At 41.2% G+C, this 21677-nt stretch overlaps 1 protein-coding gene across 22 annotated transcripts in view; it reads right to left on the bottom strand.

Annotated features, from left to right (window-relative positions):
• The window catches only part of auts2a (activator of transcription and developmental regulator AUTS2 a), a 305230-nt gene that overhangs the window by 102632 nt on the left and 180921 nt on the right, over nt 1-21677 (bottom strand). For 21 of the 22 annotated variants that reach the window (XM_055043900.1, XM_055043902.1, XM_055043899.1 and 18 more), the window contains one exon: nt 9975-10004. The exons of the other annotated variant lie outside the window; for it this stretch is intronic. In XM_055043900.1, the coding sequence (XP_054899875.1) occupies nt 9975-10004 (30 nt within the window). The remainder of the gene's footprint in view (nt 1-9974; nt 10005-21677) is intronic. 22 annotated transcript variants of the gene reach the window in all.

The following is a 21677-nucleotide window of genomic DNA, read 5'->3' as shown; positions in this document are numbered from 1 at the left end:
TTTCCTCTAAGGCGTAAAACAGGATGAGGGTGATGTAGTGATATGACGCAAAGTAAAGACGGCGGCGTATCTCACATACCTATCTCATGCATATAACGTAGATGAACACTGAGGAGCTTTTAGCCACGCCCCTTAAAGAGTTATAGTCTACGTATTTTTGTTTTAAAGTAGAGATGAACAAATGAAACCAGATTACTAAAGAAATGGGCCTTTAGGACACAGGTTTCATAAGTTGACATCAAGACGCCAATGCAGACAGCTAATTTTTTTTTACTGTAGGATCCCTTTCATGAACAAAATAATTAACAAAAACAATAAATATAATGGCATTTTAATCATTCTAAATCTTTGTGCTTCAAAATACATAAAAACAAAGTTATACCGCATTTAAACGTTTGCATATTCGACTAATAAGGTCAAAAAAACTACTTTATTGTTATTCTGGGTTCAGAGGTTAAAAGCTATGGAACAAGTGCTAACTGTGGTCAGTGCTAACAGGAAGCCGCAAGGCAGGCGCTAATGTTAGCCACATTAGTTGCTAACATTTAGCCAGTCGTAGTGTTCATTGGTCCCTGTATTGTCTGTCGCTTATCGTTTTTCTGCTACAATCCAAGATGCTGAAAATAAACACTTCAAAAGGTGTAAAGGTGATATTTTTTGTTTCCGAGTGCTTAGCTGTGGTTAATTAACCGAAGTCTTTATTCACTGACTCTATCTACCAAAGAGGCCAATAGAAGAACTACTTCTCACTTCAAAGTAAGAGTCTCAATGTCATAAGCTGACAGCAACTGGAAACAAGTATTACACTTTGATGTAAAAGACTTGGTGTTTAACTCTTACTTACTGTGTTATTGCTACCTAAATGTCTAGTTATGCCTTAAGCCACTTAAAATAAATGCTTGACTTTATGTGAGGCTTCTGTTTCGTGACAGTTTTATACATGATTTGATATAATGCGCATGGAAACATTTTCTTTAGCCGTTCAGGTCCAAGTCAGAAAAATAGAAAGAAAAGCTTCTCTCTTTTTTTTTCCTCCTTTCCACATATCCGTCAAAGAGCATATGTATGGCTTTTGTTGCTGATGGAATTATTTTCCATTCCCTCTGTTCTCAGCTTGCTCTGGGAATTGAATCACTGCCTTAGAAGCATGATTCACTGCTGCGACTGTTTTTTCCCCCATCCATTCAATTTCAAGGACTTGGCACCCTTGTCCTATTCAAACATGTGCATTATTACATTTTATTGTTGGCCATAAATGAATGGGGAGGTAGAGCACTCCAGAGGCAAGTGTAACGCATTAGGGCCTGTATAATATCACGTCTCAAGGTAAAAGCCATACCCCCGACAACGCTGTGTTTCACCACCAACAGCTATTCTGCAAGCTATCACAAAGAATCGGGAGTCAATCTAAAAGGCAATGGTGATGCTTTTTATAGAGGCGGAAACATTTGCTCGGCTCCCTTCTAGCTGCTGCTGCATTTGTACTTATCTTTTAAAGATTTTACATAAGTAAAAGGATATAATAGCGGTACGTTAGCAGGAATAGAAATGATCAGGTTTTGAGACCTGACAATTATGGCAGTAAATGTACAAAGGACGGTGTTAGGCATTGGTCAATTAGTAGTTTCAAGGTATGCTAAACTTTCAAAAACCGAGCTATCTCCCTAAAAATTTTATAAAACTTTCACTGTCCCTGATTAAAGTATTTTTATTAATGGTGTCACAGGAGGTTAGATGTCACAAAATGTTTGTCATGTTTATTAAAGTATTGCTGTTTTGTTGGTATGCTACGAAGTGAATTAGCTACCAGAGCAGACAGCCCAACTAATTGAGCTGATATTAGCTTGTGCTCCATGTCAGTGGTGACTGGTCGTTAGTGAAATATTACAGCATCATTTTACTTTTCAGAAGTACTAAATTCAAAGACTGGAATAGTAAGTAGTGAAACAAATATTATGCAAAAATAACAGTTAATTGGTTTTTATATCAGAGTTTGAGAGATATGGAAATAGTTTAAGGTTTTAGAAGGTTCAGCATAAGGCTTTGTGTGATATTTTTAAGATCAGTATCATTTATTTTAACACCTACATACGTTTTGAGAAATAACTATGGGAAATTATTAAGGTAATTGTTTTATACATGCCCTGTGGTCTGATAAAACTCAAGTGGAATTGTTAGGCAACAATGCCCAACCGTACAGGGATCTGTTTCTGTTTCTCATCATATTGTGGGGGCTGTTTTGGTAGGATGAACTGGTGCACTGCAGAAAATAGATGGAAGATGGTGAAATAGAAATTATGTTCTGACATCAGCCAGGAAGTGAAAGCTGGGTTCATATGGGTCTTCCAAATGGAAAATGACCTGAAGAATGCAGCCAAAGTAATTCCAGAGTGGTTTAAGGACAAAAACGTTTATATTTTTGTGGGTCCATCACAAAGTCCTGATCTCAGTCTCAGAGAGATAGTGTGGGTGGATTTGAAAAGAGGTGGATGAGTGAAGAACCTACAAACCTCACTGAGTTCCAGCAGCTGAATCAAGATGAATGGGTCAGAATCCCATCAAAGTAGGACAAAGGTTGAAATGTAGCAATAGTTCCAATTCCTACATATTTACGCTGCCGTGAATCGTGGTAATGTTGATTAATTGCCACGAGTAATAGCAATTGATTGTGGTCATTAGTTATTTGATAATTTGTCCTAATCAAATAAGTTAAATCTTACTAAATACTGAGGAAATTAATCACGATTAATCACAATGCTCAACTTTGTAAACTTGAAATGTTTCCAGAAGCGTGCACATGGCGTGTTTATGAACATGCAAACACATAAAAATGTTTGTTTTCCAGGTTTTCATATTCAGAGTAAAGGAAGGCATTTTGTTTCTGCCTTTAATTTAGAATTGCTCACTACAAACTGTTGGTGGTCTGGTGGACACATAATTCACGATAATGCGATCAATCTGCATTGTGTAATATTGACGAATCAAACTTTTTAGATTAATCGCATGCTATAATGTTGTAACATTGATAGCCCCAATGTGTATATTGTGTACATATATATATATAGACACACACACACATATATGTATCATACTTCTACAAATTTAATATATTCTTCGTACATGATTTGTGAAGCAAGCCTTGCGCCCTCATTTGTACATTTGCCACCACCGGCAAGGTCCTGACCCCGCTGATTCCTCTGGGAACCGGTGGCTTAGACTTTGTTCCATTTAATTATGGGCGTGTCACTCCATGGGTAAAATACTTCCGCTCCGACCCACACGCTTGACCTGGAACAGTGTCAGCGCGGCGCGTCAGGTGATGCGCCGCGCTGCGAAGGAGGAGAGATTCTAATCGGCGGACAAGGTTGGCGTACATGGGCGTAAGTGTGGGACTGTCTAGGGAGTGCCACTGCCAGCTGACCCGCTCATCCATCAGACAGGGTCCATCCATCCACCCCACCCCCTGCTCACCTGCCTCCCCCACCGAGGCCTGTGAGCGTGGATCTCTGCCAGGCCCGGAATCTCCACATTAATTTCTCATCTGTGGCGCCCTAATGAGCTTCGCCTGCTCGCCCACCTCTGAGACCTTAGTGATTATCAGACAGGAGGGTGGCCATTTGTCAATGGCAAGAGGTGGCATTTACACTGCTGACCTTGCTGCCAAGGAGACAGGGAATCAAAATGCAGGAGAGGAGAGGTGATCAGGACAGATGAGGAAAGAACATGAGAACAATTACAAACTAAGGGATGCAACACAAACCCTTCAGCATGAACACAGTTTTATTCATGAAGATGTAGATGCTTCCTCATAGCCCATCTATCTCTTTTAGCCGACCGACTGAGAACGTAACGCGGGGCAAAAAATCTGAAGGTGCATTTTTCTTCTTTTGACGCACAAAATTGGGTTGAGGTATGTTAGACAACTTTTTGAGCTTTACATCATGTTATAGTCTCAACCTTTCAGCTGTGCAAAACACGTGGTGAGACTGAGCGCTGCCTTCGAGGTGCAGCTCCTCCCAGGAGTTGCACCTTCCAAGCTTTGGCCTCACACACCGCCCGTCCTTCTCAACTCCAACCACTCAGCTCCTTCAGACTAGCCAGTAGCAAATGGCAAACACCTGGCAGAATCATCATTATACAAGCTTCTACGAGCATAACCCTCATTAAAGGGTGAATAGAGGAGTGATGTTGTGATGACTGCCTGAAGGTGGAGCTTCAAAAAGAGCAGGTGTTTCTTAAAGAGACAGAGGCCCAATTTTAAACAGTTAAAATACATGGTCAAATTTCTTTTAAGGCATATCTGGTTTCAGTTGATATTTACATACACTGAATGAAAAGACGCAAACACATTTTTTTTCTTCACTGTCTGAAGTTAAATTTGTCCAAAACATTTCCCAAATGCATTAAAAGTTGCCGAGAATTTTTTTTTGAGTTTTTATTGCAACCCTTTTCAAATTAAAATGTTTACATACATTTTCGTAGTAAGTTTGATGAGTAGCTGTCTTTTAAAATGTATGACTCGGGTCAAACCTTTTGGGCTTTGACAGTATGCTGCATTTTTATAACAACTCTAGGTAGCACGGTTACTTGACTGTGCTATAAAACAGCACCATGTGCCTGGAAAACACATAAAACTGCCCCTTTAAAGTGGAATATTACGAAGGAACATTCCCGTTTCCTATTTGTCTTTGAATTACTTCTTTGTATGTGGGTGTAGACGTGAACCGGGGCTCGGACTCGACGGCGTGCGCCTCAAGAGGGAGCGGGGATTTGCTGGTTATTGGATGGAGGGGAGCAGTGTAGGTCTGTGACACCCGCTAACCTTGGCCAGGACTACTGGGACTCCGGGGGCATCCATCAACATGGCAGCCCCTAGACCTAGACTGGAGGGGCTGGGGGAGGAGAAACCCCCCCCCTACAGAAGTTGGCGGGGGGGAGGGAGAAGAGGAAGAAAAAAAGCTAGTAAAAATTTAATGCACTCCGCAGAGCGGTCATGTCATACTTGGTTATGGAAAATAATCCCAGATGCCTGCAGTGCTAAAATGGAGCTGTAATGTGCTCGCCTCCTAACCCGGCCTGACAGCCATGATGTACGACTACCATTACCGGAAAATATCACTTCAACTAACCCGTGATCCGGCTCCGCTAAGGGTCATATTATCCATGAGGAACAAATTACACTCCCCCAAAGTAAATACAAATTTCCTGCACTGACTGGGTACAAAGCACAAAGAGGGAGTGGGAGGGGGGTGGGCAGGCGGGAACGTTACCTATGACAACGCTCTGCAGAGTGACAAGGATGATAAAGTACATGACAAATCACTGGCTGACAGGGTACTCTAGTGCAATCAGCCTCAGCCTCGGCCTAGCGAGCACCCACTCAAGCCTGTAAACACTACTCTCTTCCTTTGGAGGGGGGCAAAACACATAATCTTTTAACGCTGACAAGTTGCTCTCTCCTTTTTATTACTCATCCTTCCCACTGCGGTGAAAAGAGGGAGGGTTTTTGGGGGGGGTTGTAGGGGAGGTGGGAAGAGGAGATAAAACGGTTTTATGTACAGCGCTACTGAGTGATTGAGAAACACAACTCGTCTGGTGTAATTGCCTGAGGGCAAACACAGCAAAACAATAAAGGAAGAGAAACAGCAAATATATTACCAGTTCAGATCTTTATTTTATGTCAAGGACAAACAGATACCTCGCGCCGCTCTAAAAGCCCCTCGGTTTCAATGAGGGCAGAGCACGGCAAATTACGGCACCCCCCCGAGCGCGCAGTCATTAATAAGATGCAAAACATTTCCAAAACACAATTTACAGCTAGCTAGTGACTGCTGATATTGAAGGTAAATAGTGCTTACGGAAGGTGCGGTTTAATATCGTGCCGAGAAATAAAAACGACACGAGGAAGAGCGAGTCGGCGGATCAGCGAGTCGGCACGAGTTCAGACCGAAACGTCTGACTGACATTTTCGAGGTGCCACTTATGAGAGAGGGAAAAAGTCACTTCAGGATTAGCAAGTCCAAACAAAGAGGGTCTGAGAGCTCTTGATGATATTACAAAGGTGAGGAAATTGACCACTGTTATAACAATTTATAATCCAGTGTATGTATTTTAAAATAAAAAAGCTCAAGTGCAGAAAAATGCATAAATGAGCGTTTCATCATCATTTGGGCAAATTTTCTAACTCCAAAGTGGATAAACTTGAATACTCAATAGGTTTAATCATATCAGGTGATGTTTATCTGTGTAATGAGGGTCAGGGTGGCCTAAGGAACACCTTTTACCAAGGTGTGCATGATTTTCAGGAGCTTATTCTGTTTATCTAAATATGTCAGAAAAACCAGAATACACAAAATTCTGAAAAATCAAAAATTGCCAAAAAATCTCTCAAAGGAAAGGTGAGAGTTTTTTTTGGGTGGAATTTACTTTTTTTTTCTATCTACAATTCCCCTAATCATCCTTCATGCAAGAAACATTCAGAAAGTATAACGCATAACTTAATTTCTGGTTTCTATGTTACCAGCACCTGGTGAAAATTTCATGCCAACAGCACTTTAAGATATTTAATATATGTTTACTATGGAAAATTACGATGTGTTCTCCCGCTGTAAGAAGTTTGGATTCGTACCAACAATCTGTAATCTCAGTGAAGAGAGACTGTTTTGGCTGATTAATACAGTAATTACTTAACAGAGCAAATGGTTGATAAAAAAAAAAAATAACAACAAGGGCCACACTACTCGTACCTGTGCCACAGTTTGAGAAGCATCGATCTTCTCTTTCACAGAGCAGTTCTCTGAAACGCTTCCAGTGAGTATTAATGATGGGAACTGTGGTTATAAATTAACCGCAGCATGTTTCACCGTTCCAAAATCAACTCTTGGCTCCATCGTACTTGCATTGTAAATGTCCATGCACTCCAGTTATGCTACCATGGAACCACAGCTCTGCTTTACACAATAAGCTATAAAACCAAAATCAGTTATAATGAGTTGACAAAGAAGCTATGCATTGAGTGTTTTTAGCAGTCAGAGTTGTTGGTTACAGTGAGTGATTGTAGCAGCTCAGTAAGCCATCCTTCAGGTTTACTGAAGGATAGAACTGCATCACCTAGAACCAATCTGAACGGTGTATCTAATTGGACCAAGAGACTAGAGATGACCCAATCCAATACTAGTATCAGTATCTGTCCTAATATGAAAAAACAGAACAAATTAAGCTTGGTTATTGGTGACAGTTTGCTCAATCCAAAGGGAAGATCTATTCAGTCTAACTCTGTTAATTCTTTGAGTGATGCTTTATTATTTATTTTACATTATATCTAGAATTCCTAATTGCATTTCCTGAACCATTTGCGAGAAGGTTTGTTGCAGATTATTGACCAAGATGGACAAAATATTGTATTTGTCAATTTCAGTTTCTTCATTGGTTGTTATACTCTTAATTCCACTGACTGAACAAATTAAAGACAGACATGTGTATGATCTTCACATGTCTGATCAAGCCTTTGAAGCTATTAGTGTATTTAAGTGTGCTGTAATGGTGCAAAGTTCTCAAATACATTTGTAGTGCGGTACATTTATGTCTGTGTTTAAAAATAGACGCGTTTATCAGTCAATTCAGTGCCATTGTCCTATATCATATCGGTATCGATCGTTATTGAACGTCAAATATCGGTATTGGTAAGAAAAATGCGAATTGGTGCGTCCCTACCTTAAGCAAGACTGCGTTATCTTTTTGAGCACTTTTTAGTGCGTTATCCAACCAAGAGTGTGTGAACTCTGCGCTCTACTACAACCTACAAATTATTCTGTAATTGCAGACTGCAGAGACTAAAGTGCATCTTCCAGAAGAAAATTAGGGTTTCCGCTTTACGATAGTGGCCAAGAACTCAGAAACCCAATCTATGTGATGTTGAAACACAGAATTATTTTGTCATGTTTCCTCTAAGAGCAGCAAAACAGAAACTTGGCTCTCCATTATAGACTGTTCTTCCCTATGCAAAACCACTGGTTAGGAACCCTTATAACAGAAATGTTAATGATAATGCACAAAGAGCTAATAACGTCGGTGGTGTGTGACGAGTGACTGCACTGAGCCTTCCACCCACCTGTCTCCCAGAATGCTATTAACATGTCACGTTGGAAAGGGGGCCCATCCTGCGGGTCACTTTATAATGAGCAAATGCTCTGGCTGTTTCCAGCTCGTTCAGACACAAGCACACGCACGCATGCGGGCAAACACACACGGGCATGATCTTCCGAGATGTGAATAGCTGTGTCTTATCGGAGCCTGGCAGGTCCCTCCGACACAGGGAGAGAGGCCTTCTATACCAGGCAGGACGTGATTTCTCCCGGGGACGCTTTTTCCATTTCCTGCTTTTGAAGGGAAACTAAATAAGCCACGTTTGTTCTCATCTGAATACATTTGACCCATTAAAAAATGACTCGACTCTCCCGTGTGTTTCCCTGCCGTGGTTTCGCGAAGCGTACCGCATTGCCCACAGAATGCAAATGTTCTAGGTGACTGGCAGGAGCTGATAGGGGGCAAGAGGTGCCTGGGACTCAGGAGGGGGTAAAAGTGTTGAGAGGGAGCTCCAATTACCCCCCTAGACCACGTGAGTCGACCCTAGTCGTCGGGGTCTTCTATTTACTAATTCACTCCTCTCTTACTTTAATACACAATTAATCAATGACAGGAAGGTGTAGTCGGGGCTGTTCATCAGGCGCGTAACGTGAGCCAGGGTGAATTAATACAGTCACTGTGGGGATTACAGCTTACCACGCTCTCTCTCTCTCTCTCTCGCTCTCTTCCTGAAACAAAAAGGAATTGCCACCGAGACAGGAGCAATTTAAATCGACAACACTGAGTAATGACTCAATTTGCCGCACAGTCTAAACACAACAAGCAAATGGCATTACTAAATCATTAGAGAGCATCCAGAGCTCTAGTTAGAAGTTAGTGGATGATAAAGCTGCTTTCAGGATCTTTAGGGTGCACTCAAAACCTTAAAAAACATTTGGATCAAGCTTTTATTAATGCTTACCATTACCGGGATCTTGTGAATACCAAAACAGCAATAAAGATTCAGGGAATTCATTACCATGTTTATTTGTCTTGCTCGATCCAGACAAGTGGTGTATGCTAGGTACGGGTAGAATAAAGTGGTGGTAAAATCCTACTTTAAAACAACCAGAGAGTCTGAAATTCTGAATGAAAATAAAGTGTTTAAGTGATGTTCATACTGAGCTGTTTTAGGAGTGGCATGGTATTTTACTCCAGTCAGTCAGTTAATTTCAAATTAAATATCAGGACTAGCAACCTGGTGGAGAAAAAGAAACTGTTTAGGTTGCTCATCAGCTGCGTTTCTATTGCAGATGAGCACAGATCGTTATCTATATCCTGCTAGTGTTAAAAAAGACACACAAAAAAACACAATTTCCCAATTGCGGTGTATCCATTAAATAAAAAATTAAATGCACAAAATATCAGCTAACTGTCATAAGTGACTCATAGAAGCAGATTTGATATTTCACAAAATTGAAGTCTTCATTGATAAAATCAAAACTGTGTGAGAGAAGCTTTAACACGACAGGAATGAAAACACACAATGATTTCCATTTAATTAAAAAGTGATAGAAGCATAGACAAGGAACGTGTAAAGCTACAAGAACTGGATCTCAGACTTAATGACGGTTTTGATTTGAGCAAAAATCACCACTCAAGACAGTTACAACTCCCTCATTTAAAACATCCCCAAACCCTAAAACCCAGATAGATTTAGATTTTGCTCCTCATTAAGTCATTCATAATTAATGTATAAGTAATTAAGGCCTTCTAGTACTTATTAAGTTGACGTTTAATTCTAATTACATGAAATCCTCAGTCTTAAAGATGGTCTCATTTTGAATATTGCTGAATATCTTGATGCCTGCAGCGCAGTCACTGGTGTATGAAGAGAAAAGCAGGCTTACCTTGTCTTCCTGGTCACTCTCTGTGTCACACTGCAAAAAAAAAAAGAAAAAAAAAGAAAGGAAAAGAACAAAAAGACAAGGAAGAAATTAGGAGAAATGCTTTCAGGTTCTTGGTTCATAAAATGAGTGCCAGTTTTTAATTCAAAAGCAACTTATTGCACATTCATAGACACAGTAAACAAATATCAGACCAGTTCATTAGAACACGCAAGAGCAACGTTCGCTGTGAGCCTCATTAACGGCGAAACCCACAAACTGCGAGATTCAGACTCGCCCAATCCCGCTTCCACAACGAGACTCGCAGCTCGAGGCCGGGAATGGCACGACGACAACGAGGAGGAAGGAACTGTGCGATTGAGGGAAGGAGAAAAAAAAAAGAAGAAGAAAAAAAAGGTGGCTGGATTTCATTTTTTCGTTCCAATTTCAATTTCAAGGTCCACTTAATTCTTTATCAACTAATTAGCGCGATGCTGGGTGACTGGCAGCCCTCAACGCTGTGCATATGGCTGAGGCGCACAGAAGCACTGGAGTCGGTAATGAAGAAGGCACTGGGGGTGCAGGGATTGTGGGTAAGGGGGCCTGGCACAGTGTGTGGGTAGGAGTGAACTGGTTGGCTTAGGGAGTGGAGGGGGATTGTTGGGTGGCGATTAAAGCAGGGGTGAAGGAAGGAGGGAGAGATGATTGACAGCCTAGGGAGTGAGCAACAGAAGGCCCTGCCTGTTATTTTTTTCCCCCTTTATCTCCTTTAACTCAAAGGTAGCTGGCTGGCTCTGAGGCTGATCTGTTTCTCAGGCTGGATGGTGAAGAAGAAGAAGACGAAGAAGAAAAAAAAAAGGCGAGAGGTGGTGGGGGGGAAGCCCTGCGAGCTCAGCAGGAGCATTGCATCCAATTTACAGGCCTGTCCCACACGGCCCCAGGGGCCGCCCGCGGCACACTGCCATGATGGTCAGCTCCAGCAGCTCATAAATTATGCAGAGGCAATAAACGCACTGGGCAAACACTCCACAGACGCTCCCCTGCTCCATTTCTGTCTCGCTCTTTCGCTATCACCCGCAGCATTCTCCCCACCCCACATTTTTTTAAAGAGAGGCATGCAGAGGACCTGCAGCCCCCGCGGCCTGTCAGAGATGACGGAATAAATGTGAATAACGACAGCTAAGTGCAGATCATCATTACGCGTTAGCGGGGTTGTCACGATCCGAGAGATTCTGACCTGACACCGATAACGAGCACAAAACTTGAATGCGTTCAGATTTTCTGAATGCATTCAGATGTTTCTAATAAAAATCCCCCCTCCCCCCAAAATAAATAGAATTGAGAGCACAGAAATATTTCCTCTGTGCTAATCGCTGTAGTGAGTAGCAGACAAGTCAGCAGAAATTTAGATATAAATGACCTTGAAAGTTTTGTTTTATCATTGAAAAATAAACATCAGCTAGCATTAATGGGGCAACATGTTTTATTCACACAAATAGTAGCACAATTAAGCAACTATCCCACCTTCAGTTGTTAGAAAAATGCTATATCTATCAAATATGGCTTGTAATTCAACACCTTGAAATTGGGTCTCTGTCTCTTTAAAAAGTCCTGCTCTTTCTGAAGTCATCACAATATCCTCTATTAACATTTTCACCGGCAATACCGGCCATCAACAGAAACTTCTTTATTGTTAGAGATTTGTGATTTATTTCTTTAAATCTGAGCATCTCTCCGCTGCCGTTTCATAACAACAAATCATACAACACAAAGAAGAAGCCATAGCAACAAAAATGGCTTCAGAGTTAAGAATATTGCTTGTTTTGTTATTATATGGTTTTTATTGAATTTTGAATAATGAATTACAGACTCTGTAATTAACTGAATTAAAAAATTTAAGGTGAAGGGTGAAGGTAATTTTGTTTATATAGCACATTTTCAGCAACAAGGCAATACAAAGTGGTTAAATCAAAGTAGATAACTCATTAGTTTAAAAGTACTTTTTTAGGACTAAACATGTTGTTTTTTTGTGAAGATTGGCAAACATTAAAAGAAGAGTGGTAAAAGCTGGACTGCAATTTGTGACATGACGTCCTTTGCGAGATGAGCTACATGTCTGCACATTTGGACAGTATAGTTGTTGCTAAGAAATCAATAACTCTCATGGTATGGCAGTAGAAATAAAGATTTCCATGTTGCAATTCCTGTTCACCTATTGCCATTTTTTTCATAAAAAAACCCCTTTGGGTCTTATGACCTCATCCAAAACCTAGAATAATGTGCAGGATATTCATACACCTGAAATGTTTAAGAACAAGTCAAAGAAATATGTGTGTTGTTTTCCCTCCACCAGCACAGTACAAATATGCAAATATATCACCATATTTAACACTTTTCTCAAATTTTCTCTCAAGTTAACATCTTCACACATCATACTTCACTCTGTCTTTGCACATTGTTATCACAGCTGAATAAAAAACAAATAAAGTTTTTTTTTTTTTTTTAAATCATGGCTGCTCCATCGGCAAAATACCTCAGAACAATCCTTCTGCCCTGCCTGCTTTAAACAAAGTCTTTTCTCAGGCTGTAGCTATCACGTTATGGGAGTTTTAACCTCCAAGCAGCTGCTCATTGTTTTAAGTCATGTATCAAGTTGAGAAAATTTAACTGCAGTTTCCAGTTCCCCTGTCAATGATTCACCTATTTGCAAATGTTTATATAGAATGTGACTCCCAACTATTTGAGAAAGTTCTGCCTAATTACTCTTTTTTTTTTTTTTTTGCAGAGCTTGACTGAAACATTCGAAAGCAAATGGTTCTAGGCAGCTTAAATGCCTCGGCTACTTGACATCACAAAGCAGCCAATCCAGGAGCGCCATTCACTTTCTTTGGGGCTGATTGGCCACACCCCCAAAAGTCAAGATAAGGAAGACTGTAGATGTTGCCTTTTGAGGAACGATCTAGAGGCAGCTTCAGTTATTACATCTAGAAACTATTGATCAATCCCAGAATCTGGGTTTAGTGATGGACTCTGACCAGAACCAAAACATTTCTAGGTCTAGAAGACTAATGTCACAGCAAGATCTAGAGATACTCATCCATGTACCTGGTCGCATTGATTACTGAAACAGTGCCTTCACAGGTCTGTCTGGCTCTTTGGTCAGAGAACTTACTTTAAAATTATCATTGTAATTAATAAACCACTGAATGTATCAAACTTCCACACCACTCAAGTCTTCTGGTTCTGGTTTGCTGTGCATCTCCAGAACCAGAACCAAACATGGGGAAGCAGCATTCAGCTTCTACGCGCCACAAATCTGGAACAAACTTCCATTGATGGATTCGGTGCCTGGCAACAAATAGGTGTGTCTCCTTACTGTGTCTTTTATATCGCCTCCCATGCAGGGCTGACTAATGCAGCAGCAGTCAAGATTAGCTTCCATCAGATCTTCCTGTATGTGACATCAGTAGTGTGAGAATGCGCTCATTAGCACCTTCTTTTTCTCCGTACAACACAACACACGCTCCCTGAAAACATCCGGCGAGCAAAATGGTTTAAATAATGGACATCATTTTAGTTTCTTCCACTGCGTTGTGATCCACAAAAACATGTCTTCTGTTTTTCTATCATGTTTCCCCCCCCCCCCCACACTCCTTCCTTTCTGTGCTTTCTCGCTGTGCAGCCAATTGCTTTGATTGCCAAGATAGAAGCCGGCTGGAATGACTTGCCCTTGCTTGTGAAGCAAATGGAACATGCTAATGGAACTCATCGTATTACCCGATGCAAAAGTGCCATAGCTCATTACTTTAAGATAAAAGGATATCATTGTAGACGGCGAGCAGAATTGACTTTCTGTGCTGCGACTTGATGATGATTTAATTAACTGCTCTCTTTCACTTCTCATCCCCACGCCTGTCGCTTTCGCAGGTGCCACTAAACGAAGCACTCACACGGCTAGTGGGGGGAGAGAAAAGAAAAAAGAAATTGCTGTCATTACTTTCTTCCCTGCGAATAGAGGTATGCAAATTTCCCAGGGCGACAAAGGGTGGCAGAAAGCAAAAAAAAAAAAAGAAAAACTTAATAAAATGGAAATACCTTTATAACGAGGAAAGTAAAAAATCCTGAGATCAGACCTGACAGGCGAGGGCAGGCAATTCGATCGTCCTTTCACCGCGCACAGCAAAGCCGCCTTGAACTTACCGCTCAAGCGGAGGGCGGAAAGCAACAAATAATGATACCTCTAAAAAGATAAAAACACATTTCGGGTGCATAAGCGAGTCAGAGCTGTCACTCACTGATAAGTGATCAGAGTGAACTAATGCGATCCCCCATGCAAAACGTAGCCTTAGGCAGGCGGGAGCAGAAGCTCTGCATATGTGAGATTTTTTATTTTTTACTTCTTAGCAAGTCTTTCACCAGAAACACATTGAAGACTAGCAGAAGTTCTCGGTGTAACACACAAAAGTAACTTAGAAGTTGGATGTGATTGAAAAGATTACCATAGTTTGTGATGAATAGTTGAATACTAGCATAATAGTTTTTTGAAGGAAAGGGTAACAATTGGATATTACCTGACCAGATCTATAATCTATAATCAAAATGGCAATAAAAATAACACTTTGCTGAAATTACAGATGCATAAATTTCTGGAATTCTTCCAGTAGTTTTGTGGGTTTGTTAAATATTAGGTTTAAATGCTCTTTTACTCAACCCGTTCATGTCTGTGCTTTATTTTATATTGCTTTAATCTTTGTTTAATGTGATGGTTAGTGTAATTTGTGAAGCATTTTGGTCAACTGTTGCTGTTTTAAATGTGCTAAACAAATAAATTTGACAATAACATTGATATTGACATCTATGTGTTCCTAGGCCTTTGTCATGGTGGGCTTTCACAGAACAGCTGGTTTTATACAGAAAACTGAATTACATTTGGGTAGACTTTCTTAGTGTTTGGAGACTATCATTCTGCCTTAATTTTGGGAGATTGGAGAAATTGATCTCCTGTGAGAAGAGCTTGACTGACCGACCCAGCGCCCAAGTCATATCTACGTGTTAACAATAGTCGTCCCACTTTTGCTAACTTTGTAACTTTGTTCTCTATATTAGTGTTTTTTCAGACAAAACAAAAACAGTATTGACTGAAATTGGAATCGGCAGGTCAGGCTTTTTAAACAGCGGTGATTGGCTAGCAATCTGCAATAGGTGAACCCAAAGATTTTATTTAGAGGCATCAAAGTACAACTGAAGTACTGCATAGTGGTACAGTTGGTAGCATAGTTTGCATGTTCGCCCTATGCATGCTGGGGACTCTGGTTTCCAAGTAGTTGGCTAAATTAGCTTTAGGTATGAGTGTGTGGATGGTTGGTTGTGTTGCCCGTAACGCTAAATGGACTTGTGCGTATAGATAGTGGTTCACTGCTGAATACCATGTATCATTTTCCTTCCACTTCACAATTATGCAGTACTTTGTGTTGGTCTTTCGCATGAAGCCACAATTACACACACGGAAATTTGCACTTGTGATATCACAAATTTTAAAAAGTTAAACGGGAATCATTTCTTCTCTGTAACCAGGGACTCGTCAAAGCAGCAGTGATGTACAGTAAGGAAGCCACCAATCCTGGGAGACGGCCGACAAGGAAAAATGATACTCTATCCAGGCCCGGCGCTATTTGCACAGCACCCCCATTATACCGTACAACTAAAACCCAAGTGTTTAGTTTAAGTAACACAGGAATGTCAAACATTAGCTTCAGCTCTAAGAGCTGTTGATGTTGGCTCGCATCCGGAACACTTCTGATTGCTCCTCTGCTTTCACTCAGACCTCTCTTTTGGCTGAGGGCTCTTACAAATTTCCCTACACTCGGTCCAAGCAGAGAGTCTTTTGTTTATATTGGTCTGAAAGTAGGAGTAAATTATTCTTGCACTAAATCCTCTCCAGCTGAGTGTAATACTGGCCCAGTAGAGGGGAAACGAGTGGGTTGGGAGGTAAGGGGGGGGGGGGACCCAAGGAGCCACGGGCTGAATCCTAAACGGCGCAGCCGCAGTGAGCAATGGACCTTGCCAAAGTCTGGCATAGTTACCCGCAGAAAAATGTTTGTACTAAAGAGGTAACCACATCACACAGGCATGCGTGCAAGGCAAAGCATGCCATGCTCTCTTGGCCAATATAAGCCTTTGGAAATCTACCGCTTCACAAATGCTAACAGATGTTTAGCAATTTAGGGGGGGAAGAACATAATGTGACAGCGGCAAATTTTAATGTCAAAAGAGCGAGGCTTATAATTCTCTATCTGTTGTTTGCGTCCTTATCGAATTATTTTCTTAAAGGGGCAGAATTATGTATTTTTAAGACAAATGTTATAAAAATGCTATGCGTCAATAAGAAAATTTAACTTCTTAATTTAACTCGTTGAAATTGCACCTCTGTCCCTTTAAAACCTCCACCTTCAGGCAGTCATCACAACATCGCTCCTCGATCGATCCTTTATCGTTTTTTAAATTTTTTTTTATCATTGTTGCACTGAAAAGTAGCTCATATTAAAAGCTTAGCAGATGCACAGATCCACAAGATGTTTGCTAATTGCTGCTAGCTAGTCTGAAGGAGCTGAATAGGGGGAGCTTGGAAACTGCATCTGCCTGGAAGGCGATGCTCGGTCCACCCTGGTGTTTTGCACAGCTGAATGGTTGCCATGGGAGATAAAGGATTTCTCAAACATGCATGAAAGAATCAAGGCAGATATGTTTTTGTTGAGAGAACAACATTATAACATAATATGCAGCTCCAACGAGTTGATTTTAACACGATACTGCCCATTCAAGAAGTGAATGTGAAGTGGTTGCATTAAATGACATTAGCCCTGGGTTATTGTTGCTGCCTCATCGCAGCCTGAGAATTAATTACGGCTGATGGGGGGGCGGGGGGGTTTCGTTAAGGCACCACCAGTCCACAAAGTGCGGTTTGTGTTTATCAACCTGAGCCAGGTTGTCCTGCAGGACGGCTGCAGGGGCTAACGCCTACATAGACACCAATCTGCCTCCGTGACTGAAGAGTGGGACAGACAGCATGAAGGATGGCAGCCACCGCCGGGGTCAGCTCTGACTGCGCCAATTTGATGTGCTGTCGTGAAGAGCCCCCTCATTCCCTCCTTCCTGATATAGCTGAGCGTCCTGATGGTTTTCTGATGCAAACAGTCGCATGGCAAAATGCTTCTCCCCCGGCTTTCCTCCTCCTCCTCCTTCTCCCAGTGCTTCTTCCATCCATCTGCTGCTGGGGCTTGGGCGCCGCCGACCGCCTGCCTGTCACAGCGTGCGTGGAAATTAGCTGGGGAGGAGGCGCTCGCTTGTGCTAATTACATTTTAATCATTGGAAATGTGTTGGCAAATCAAGCCTTGATTGCCATCTTGGAGCCCAGCGCTCCTCTCTGCAGGTTGGGGATGAGTGCGGGGACGGTTTGCGGGGGCCTAGGATGCATCCGAGCCCAGACCTGCCAAGTTGGAAACCTCTTCCTCCAGCATGGCTTGATGTGGCACCGTGCCTGGCCTACCGCTGGGTGAAGAGGTCTGCCACATTATTCATGGGGAATAGAGAGAGAGAGAGAGGCCAGGATGGTAAAATGGAGATCTGCGCCATGCATGTTTCCCAAATTCCCCCCACTCACACCTCCCACATCCATCCATCTCTCCTCTCCTAACTCACTTCCTCTTTCACACCCGCACATCTCTCTCTGTCAGCCCCACCAGTGTGAATTAAGGAACAACAAATAGAGCTGGGAAGGAGAAGACAGGTACACTGGATTGAATTTGCCCCCAAAAACAAGAACTTACAACAAAATGATGTCACTTTAAATGTATTCAGATTATTTAATTATTGAACAATTTTCACATTCAGCATGTGGTCCAATGAAAGCAGGGTTGTAAGCATCCCAGCTGTCTACCAAACAGGTGCTAATAACAATAGCTGTGTTTCCATTACAAATTAGTGCAAGTCTTTGTTTACATTCTGCTAATGAAGAAAAAAATACAACCTTGCAATTTCAGCGTTCACAATAAATAACAAAAAAAATAAAAATAAAATCACATCTGAATAAGCTTGTTCACATCATAAGTCATTAAAAATCACTGCTAAGACGTATGAGGTATACATATTTATAATTCTATCATGGCGCGAGCGCTCATCATCCATCAGAGGAGACGCTGGCGTCTTTTGACTCGTGTCTTATGGAAAAAGGTGTTTCTGTTGCAGTTTTGCAAAATGTATTCTTCATTCAGTATGAACTTAAATACCAAATAGTGGTCTGCGTGGTCTATCAAAGTGAATAGCGGGGTTTTAGAGTTAACAGAAGATCACCAGATGGTTTCTTACTGCATGTCTTCAGCAAAGGTGGAAATAAATGTGCCATAAATGGTTACTGATGTCTACATTCTGGGAGTGGGAGCAAATTCAACATGACACCAAGGAAGCATTCAAGTAAGGAAGGTTTTGTGGGGCTGACACTAAACATCGAGTTTCCACAGCAACTGTTTTATGTCAGGAAAGTGTAGATCTTTAAAAAAAAAAAAAAAGCCAAACACACCTTGAGTGTTTCAGAGGCTCATATGGTCACAGACTCACAGAGTCCCGTATGGTTAATGCTCCTCTACAAGCCAAAGTGCTTCATTGGGTCTAAGCAGATTTCTGCCTGAATACAACTTGCTAAGACCACTAAGCAGGCCAACATCTGGCTATAATTTCCATTCAAATGTAAATCTTTATCCAGAACATATCTAACTTAAACACAAACTTTGGAGAAAAGAAGGGAGAAACAAAACCTTCTGTCGAATAATACATTCATGGTCTGTGGTCTCTGGTTTCTATAGACTTAAACACTCAAATTTCCGAGTTAACTACAGAAGGGGGCCAAATCAACTCTGAATGTTTTCCAGATCATTTTCAATGAGTGGCTTTTTTTCTCTGATCCCAAATTCTTCCAAAATACAATTTTTTTTTTATAACTGTTTAATGTGGCTTCAATAATGTATAACGTATAAGTCATGCAAAATAAATTTCTAAGAGACCTCACCCAAAAGAAGCAAGACTTTCAAATAGCTTTTAAAGCTGGGATGAAAATAAATACTTTTGGGCCAAAGACTGCTTCATAAGAATTGGACTGATGCAGATTAAATAAATAGGACCATATGACATTTATCTCTGCTCTTGGCGGTACAGCCAATCAGCGCCAAGGATAACAAATGGGGCTCAACCAATAGCATGTCAAGCATCATTGCGCCAAGTTATGTGACAGATGCATTTTCTTTTGAAAACTTTTGATATGCCTCATGAAAAACATCCACAAATATTTAGGAGTTAAGTTAAAAATCCACAAATATGGGAATCCGCAGGTCACAATGTGTTTGAATGATCTAGGTCCCAAAAAAGTGATTGGCAACAAATCTGCAACTTCACAAATTAGCAAGCAAAGTAATGAGAATCCACAGGGCACGACTTGAAGTTGGTGGACACATAATGTAGCCAGAACCTCCAAAGACGGTCGGTGCAGTTGTACGGGTCGAGTACATAAAGCGACAAATCTATATTGAAATGACTCAAGAAACAGCGACGATAAGCAGCTAAAGAAACCAAAGAAAACCATCTCTGGCTAACGAGTCTAAAGTTAGCATTTGTTTTGTAGTTTTTGTTTGACTATTTCTTTCTTTTTTATTTTTTAAGAAAAGTGGACTCAAATTAACCAACTCAAAATATGAAGTACTTTTCAAGGCAAACCTTCACTGAACATAAATTCTTTCACACCCAGTGTGAAATCTTTATTCAACAGGTGAAAAACAACACATTGCATTTTCAATGCTTTTTGACACTTAAAACCACGTCAGATAGAGACAAAAGCCAAAAGCACAACATAGAGATCTGTCAAACCTGACTGAGTTAACTTCACTTTTTTGGGGAGAACAAATCTTAGTTTTCCCAAAAAATAATATTATAATGTCTTGTTTATCTCCTTTTATGACTTAGGAAGGTAACTGAGTAAATATGAAAAAAAAAACAAAAAAAACATTCCAGTTTAAGACCTATGCAAGAAGCACAAGAGCAAAATATGGCCGTTAACAGTAAATGTCTCTGAATGCTTGCTCAGATTTATCCCTTTTGTTTTTTTTAGGTTTTTTTTTTGGCTCTAGTAGCCTTTATTTGAAAGTGCTATAACAGGAAAGTAGGGTAATGAGAGAGGGAAGACATGCAGCAAAGGTCAACAAGTCAGGCACCACAACATCACCCCCACATTTATCCCCTTAAGTGAAGGTGGGGTATCATAAGATGTTGTTGCAATACTGGCACCAAAGCGATCCAACTGCATGGGATTATCATCAATGCTCCTATTATTTTCAATGATCCCATGTGACGTATCACTAATACGGTTGGAAACTGTACGAAAACCACACACACACACACACACACACACAAACCCCACAACTACCTCTAACATCTACCATTAGCTACAACATTTGTGGTTTATTTTCACTGGAAGTATGCCCTGTAAAGGCTACGACCCTCTGCTGTCAAAAAACATAAACCTCCTCTGCTGCTGCTGCTCCCTCTCTTCCCCTCCCTGCTTTCTCCGCTCTGACTCATAGCTGAGGGGGGAGAAAAACATCAGGATTAGGTTCTGTGCCTCTAATCACTTAACTCCTCACACCTGATGGCACACTATTAACTTTGACTGTCTCCAGTGACCCCGCGGGTCGTTGCCCATCACATCAAGTTTTTATTAGGGAATTTTCCTCATCATTAGCCATGGCCTGGAAACGAGCCATTAATATTCATACTGGCAAACCAAAATGAGGTCCCACTGATTTTCCATCATCCAGGCTATCCGTGCAGCTGCTGCCGTTAACAATCACCGCAGTGCTGCACATTCGCCACGTATCATTACAGAGCTCCATAGTTTTTTTGTTTTTTTTTTCCCTCCTCCTTCTTCTCCTTGTGCCGCCATGATGAGAAGGAGAGCAAGGTGGAGGGAGAATGCTGTGAGGCTTGTAGCCGGCTAGCAGCTGCCTGAGAGAAAGTGGTTCTCTCTGCCAACAATCTGCCCGGGAGTAAAGCCTATACCGGCGGCACCGTCGGAGCTAACAACCCCTGCAGGCTCTGCCAGGTACACAGCTGATATATGCAAAGCTCCCTTTGCTCTTACATTGAAGAACAAGCTGTTTAAGAGTCTGGCAGCAAGGAAAGTGTCGCTTTGAAGAGGTCAGAAATCTTGTACTGGACGCCACCGTATTTGGAGATCAGGCACGGCTTCAGTTAGAGAGCCAAGATTTTACTTTCCCATGTCACCGGATGGTTCACAAAGCAGGTAAAATTCAACACCATGCTGTGCGTATCTTCAAGAATGGCTCAGGATTAGTAAGTTAGATCTGTACAATGGCTTAACACAAATATTGGAACGATCAATTATTTGGCAGCATCACATAAAAACATCTCAGATTAACAAGACAATGGTTCAAAGATAACAGCTACACAAATCTTTGCCAATGTCAAAAAAACACGTTTTCACAATTGCGGCGTTTCCATTAAATAACAATTAAAATCACACATGAATACGTATGTTCATTAAAAACTTCTTCCTGTCATTGTATTTTTTGTGGTTTGTGTCAGTGGCAGTGCATGTCCCAAAAATGAAGGCAGTTCTGAACGATCCAATTTGGCCCAATCAAAGTGAGCGGTCAATGTTATTT

The sequence above is a fragment of the Poeciliopsis prolifica genome, unplaced genomic scaffold (assembly GCF_027474105.1).
Source record: "Poeciliopsis prolifica strain line A6 unplaced genomic scaffold, Auburn_PproV2 SCAFFOLD019, whole genome shotgun sequence".
Classification (NCBI taxonomy): Eukaryota; Metazoa; Chordata; class Actinopteri; order Cyprinodontiformes; family Poeciliidae; genus Poeciliopsis; species Poeciliopsis prolifica.
Note: the sequence above shows the minus strand (reverse complement) of the source record. Positions and strands in the feature narration are given on the sequence as shown.